At 75.4% G+C, this 3962-nt stretch overlaps 1 protein-coding gene and 1 pseudogene across 1 annotated transcript in view; one reads left to right on the top strand and one right to left on the bottom strand.

Annotated features, from left to right (window-relative positions):
• Positions 1-296: 296 nt before the first annotated feature.
• Positions 297-3962, top strand: part of LOC125458414 (SLC35A4 upstream open reading frame protein) — an 11286-nt gene continuing 7620 nt past the window's right edge. Inside the window, exon 1 of the mRNA XM_059650549.1 lies at positions 297-357. Coding sequence (XP_059506532.1) covers positions 343-357 — 15 coding nt within the window. The 5' untranslated portion in view covers positions 297-342. The remainder of the gene's footprint in view (positions 358-3962) is intronic.
• LOC132210459 (basic proline-rich protein-like) lies at positions 1148-2999 on the bottom strand (annotated as a pseudogene).

The raw sequence follows: 3962 nt of genomic DNA, 5'->3' as shown, positions 1-3962 counted from the left end.
TGTGAGTGTGTTTGGGTGTGTAGAGAGGGGTGTGTGTGTGTAGTGGGGTGGGTGTGTGTGTGTGAGTGTGTAGGGGTGTGTGTGTGTGAGTGTGTTTGGGTGTGTAGAGAGGGGTGTGTGTGTGTAGTGGGGTGGGTGTGTGTGTGTGAGTGTGTAGGGGTGTGTGTGTGTGTGTGTATGGGTGTGTAGAGAGGGGTGTGTTCATGGGTGGGGCTGCAGCTGTATCTGTTTGTGTTTGTTCTGGGAAGTTCCGCAGCGACCTCCAGCGACAGCGTCGGCTCCCCTTTGTACGCATGCGCTGCCCGCTGCGGCAATGCCCGCGAGTGCGCAGGCGTCGGTAAGATGGCGGACGACAAGGTCAGTCACGAAGTTGTCGGTGGGGGGGAAGCCACTGGGAGCGAGCGGGGCTGTACGGGGTGGTGCCTCGTCGGTTCATATATTGTTCCGAGGGGGAACGAGCGAGAAAGGCACGGCGGGGGAGGCGGCGAAGGTGCTCATGTGACAAGAGACTGGGAGGGAGGGGTTATGGGGCAAAGGGTGTTAATGTGGAGCTGGGAGTAACGATAGAGGGTTGGGGGTGGATATGGGGATGGGGAAGGTGGTGAGGGGATGGGGATGAGGGTGTGGGGGTGGGGATAGGGATAGGGATGTGGGGGTGGGGTTGTGGGGGTGGGGGTGGGGAAGGGGGGGGTCGGTGGGGGTGGGGAAGGGGGGGTGGGTGTGGGGAAGGGGGGGGTGGGGGGGGTCGGTGGGTGTGGGGAAGGGGGGGTGGGGGGGGTCGGTGGGTGTGGGGAAGGGGGGGTGGGGGGGGTCGGTGGGTGTGGGGAAGGGGGGGTGGGGGTGGGGAAGGGGGGGTGGGGGGGGTCGGTGGGTGTGGGGAAGGGGGGGTGGGGGGGGTCGGTGGGTGTGGGGAAGGGGGGGTGGGGGTGGGGAAGGGGGGGTGGGGGGGGTCGGTGGGTGTGGGGAAGGGGGGGTGGGGGTGGGGAAGGGGGGGTGGGGGGGGTCGGTGGGTGTGGGGAAGGGGGGGTGGGGGTGGGGAAGGGGGGGTGGGGGGGGTCGGTGGGTGTGGGGAAGGGGGGGTGGGGGTGGGGAGGTGGGGGTGGGGAAGGGGGGGTGGGGGGGGTCGGTGGGTGTGGGGAAGGGGGGGTGGGGGTGGGGAAGGGGGGGTGGGGGGGGTCGGTGGGGGTGGGGAAGGGGGGGTGGGGGTGGGGAAGGGGGGGTGGGGAAGGGGGGGTGGGGAAGGGGGGGTGGGGTGGGGAAGGGGGGGTGGGTGTGGGGAAGGGGGGGTGGGTGTGGGGAAGGGGGGGTGGGTGGGGAAGGGGGGGTGGGGAAGGGGGGGTGGGGAAGTCAGTGGGTGTGGGGAAGGGGGGGTGGGTGTGGGGAAGGGGGGGTGGGGAAGGGGGGGTGGGGGGGGTCAGTGGGTGTGGGGAAGGGGGGGGTGGAGGTGGGGAAGGGGGGGTGGGGAAGGGGGGGTGGGGGGGGTCGGTGGGTGTGGGGAAGGGGGGGGTGGGGGTGGGGGTGGGGGGGGGGTCGGTGGGGAAGGGGGGGTGGGGGGGGTCGGTGGGTGTGGGGAAGGGGGGGTGGGGGGTGGGGGGGGTCGGTGGGTGTGGGGAAGGGGGGGTGGGGGGGGTCGGTGGGTGTGGGGAAGGGGGGGTGGGGGGGGGTCGGTGGGTGTGGGGAAGGGGGGGGTGGGGGTGGGGGGGGGTCGGTGGGTGTGGGGAAGGGGGGGTGGGGGGGGTCGGTGGGTGTGGGGAAGGGGGGGTGGGGGTGGGGGGGGTCGGTGGGTGTGGGGAAGGGGGGGTGGGGGTGGGGGGGGGTCGGTGGGTGTGGGGAAGGGGGGGTGGGGGTGGGGGGGGTCGGTGGGTGTGGGGAAGGGGGGGTGGGGGGGGGTCGGTGGGTGTGGGGAAGGGGGGGTGGGGGGGGTCGGTGGGTGGGGGGGGTCGGTGGGTGTGGGGAAGGGGGGGGTGGGGGTGGGGAAGGGGGGGTGGGGGGGGGTCGGTGGGTGTGGGGAAGGGGGGGTGGGGGTGGGGAAGGGGGGGGTGGGGGGGGGTCGGTGGGTGTGGGGAAGGGGGGGTGGGGGTGGGGAAGGGGGGGTGGGGGGGGTCGGTGGGTGTGGGGGGTCGGTGGGTGTGGGGAAGGGGGGGTGGGGGTGGGGAAGGGGGGGTGGGGGGGGTCGGTGGGTGTGGGGGGGTCGGTGGGTGTGGGGAAGGGGGGGTGGGGGTGGGGAAGGGGGGGTGGGGGGGGGTCGGTGGGTGTGGGGAAGGGGGGGGGTGGGGGTGGGGAAGGGGGGGTGGGGGGGGTCGGTGGGTGTGGGGAAGGGGGGGTGGGGTGGGGGTGGGGGAAGGGGGGGGGTGGGGGGGGGTCGGTGGGTGTGGGGAAGGGGGGGTGGGGGTGGGGAAGGGGGGGTGGGGGGGGTCGGTGGGTGTGGGGAAGGGGGGGTGGGGGTGGGGAAGGGGGGGTGGGGGGGGTCGGTGGGTGTGGGGAAGGGGGGGTGGGGGTGGGGAAGGGGGGGGTGGGGGGGGGGTCGGTGGGTGTGGGGAAGGGGGGGTGGGGGTGGGGAAGGGGGGGTGGGGGGGGTCGGTGGGTGTGGGGGAAGGGGGGGTGGGTGTGGGGAAGGGGGGGTGGGGGTGGGGAAGGGGGGGTGGGGGGGGGTCGGTGGGGGTGGGGGGGGTCGGTGGGGGTGGGGAAGGGGGGGGGTGGGTGTGGGGAAGGGGGGGTGGGGGTGGGGAAGGGGGGGTGGGGGTGGGGAAGGGGGGGTGGGGGGGGTCGGTGGGTGTGGGGAAGGGGGGGTGGGGGTGGGGAAGGGGGGGGTGGGGGGGGTCGGTGGGTGTGGGGAAGGGGGGGTGGGTGTGGGGAAGGGGGGGTGGGGGTGGGGAAGGGGGGGTGGGGGGGGGGTCGGTGGGGGTGGGGAAGGGGGGGGTGGGTGTGGGGAAGGGGGGGTGGGGGGTGGGGAAGGGGGGGTGGGGGTGGGGAAGGGGGGGTGGGGGTGGGGAAGGGGGGGGTGGGGGGGGTCGGTGGGTGTGGGGAAGGGGGGGTGGGTGTGGGGAAGGGGGGGTGGGTGTGGGGAAGGGGGGGTGGGGGGGGGTCGGTGGGTGTGGGGAAGGGGGGGTGGGTGTGGGGAAGGGGGGGTGGGTGTGGGGAAGGGGGGGGTGGGGGGGGTCGGTGGGTGTGGGGAAGGGGGGGGTGGGGGGGTCGGTGGGTGTGGGGAAGGGGGGGTGGGTGTGGGGAAGGGGGGGTGGGGGTGGGGAAGGGGGGGTGGGGGGGTCGGTGGGTGTGGGGAAGGGGGGGGGTGGGGGTGGGGAAGGGGGGGTGGGGGGGGGTCGGTGGGTGTGGGGAAGGGGGGGGTGGGTGTGGGGAAGGGGGGGTGGGTGTGGGGAAGGGGGGGTGGGTGTGGGGAAGTGGGGGGGGTCGGTGGGTGTGGGGAAGGGGGGGTGGGTGTGGGGAAGGGGGGGTGGGTGTGGGGAAGGGGGGGTGGTGTGGGGAAGGGGGGGGTGGGGGGGTCGGTGGGTGTGGGGAAGGGGGGGGTGGGTGTGGGGAAGGGGGGGTGGGTGTGGGGGAAGGGGGGGTGGGGGGGGTCGGTGGGTGTGGGGAAGGGGGGGTGGGTGTGGGGAAGGGGGGGTGGGTGTGGGGAAGGGGGGGTGGGTGTGGGGAAGGGGGGGGTGGGGGTGGGGAAGGGGGGTGGGGTGGTCGGTGGGTGTGGGGAAGGGGGGGGTGGGTGTGGGGAAGGGGGGGGTGGGTGTGGGGAAGGGGGGGGTGTGGGGGGGGGGGTCGGTGGGTGTGGGGAAGGGGGTGTGGGGAAGGGGGGGTGGGTGTGGGGAAGGGGGGGGTGGGGGGGGTCGGTGGGTGTGGGGAAGGGGGGGTGGGTGTGGGGAAGGGGGGGTGGGGGGGGTCGGTGGGTGTGGGGAAGGGGGTGTGGGGAAGGGGGGGTGGGTGTGGGGAAAGGGGGGGTCGGGGGGGTCGGT

Source organism: Stegostoma tigrinum, chromosome 13 (assembly GCF_030684315.1).
Source record: "Stegostoma tigrinum isolate sSteTig4 chromosome 13, sSteTig4.hap1, whole genome shotgun sequence".
NCBI classification, from domain to species: domain Eukaryota; kingdom Metazoa; phylum Chordata; class Chondrichthyes; order Orectolobiformes; family Stegostomatidae; genus Stegostoma; species Stegostoma tigrinum.
The sequence above is the reverse complement of the archived record's forward strand: the minus strand, read 5'-3'. Positions and strand labels throughout refer to the sequence as shown.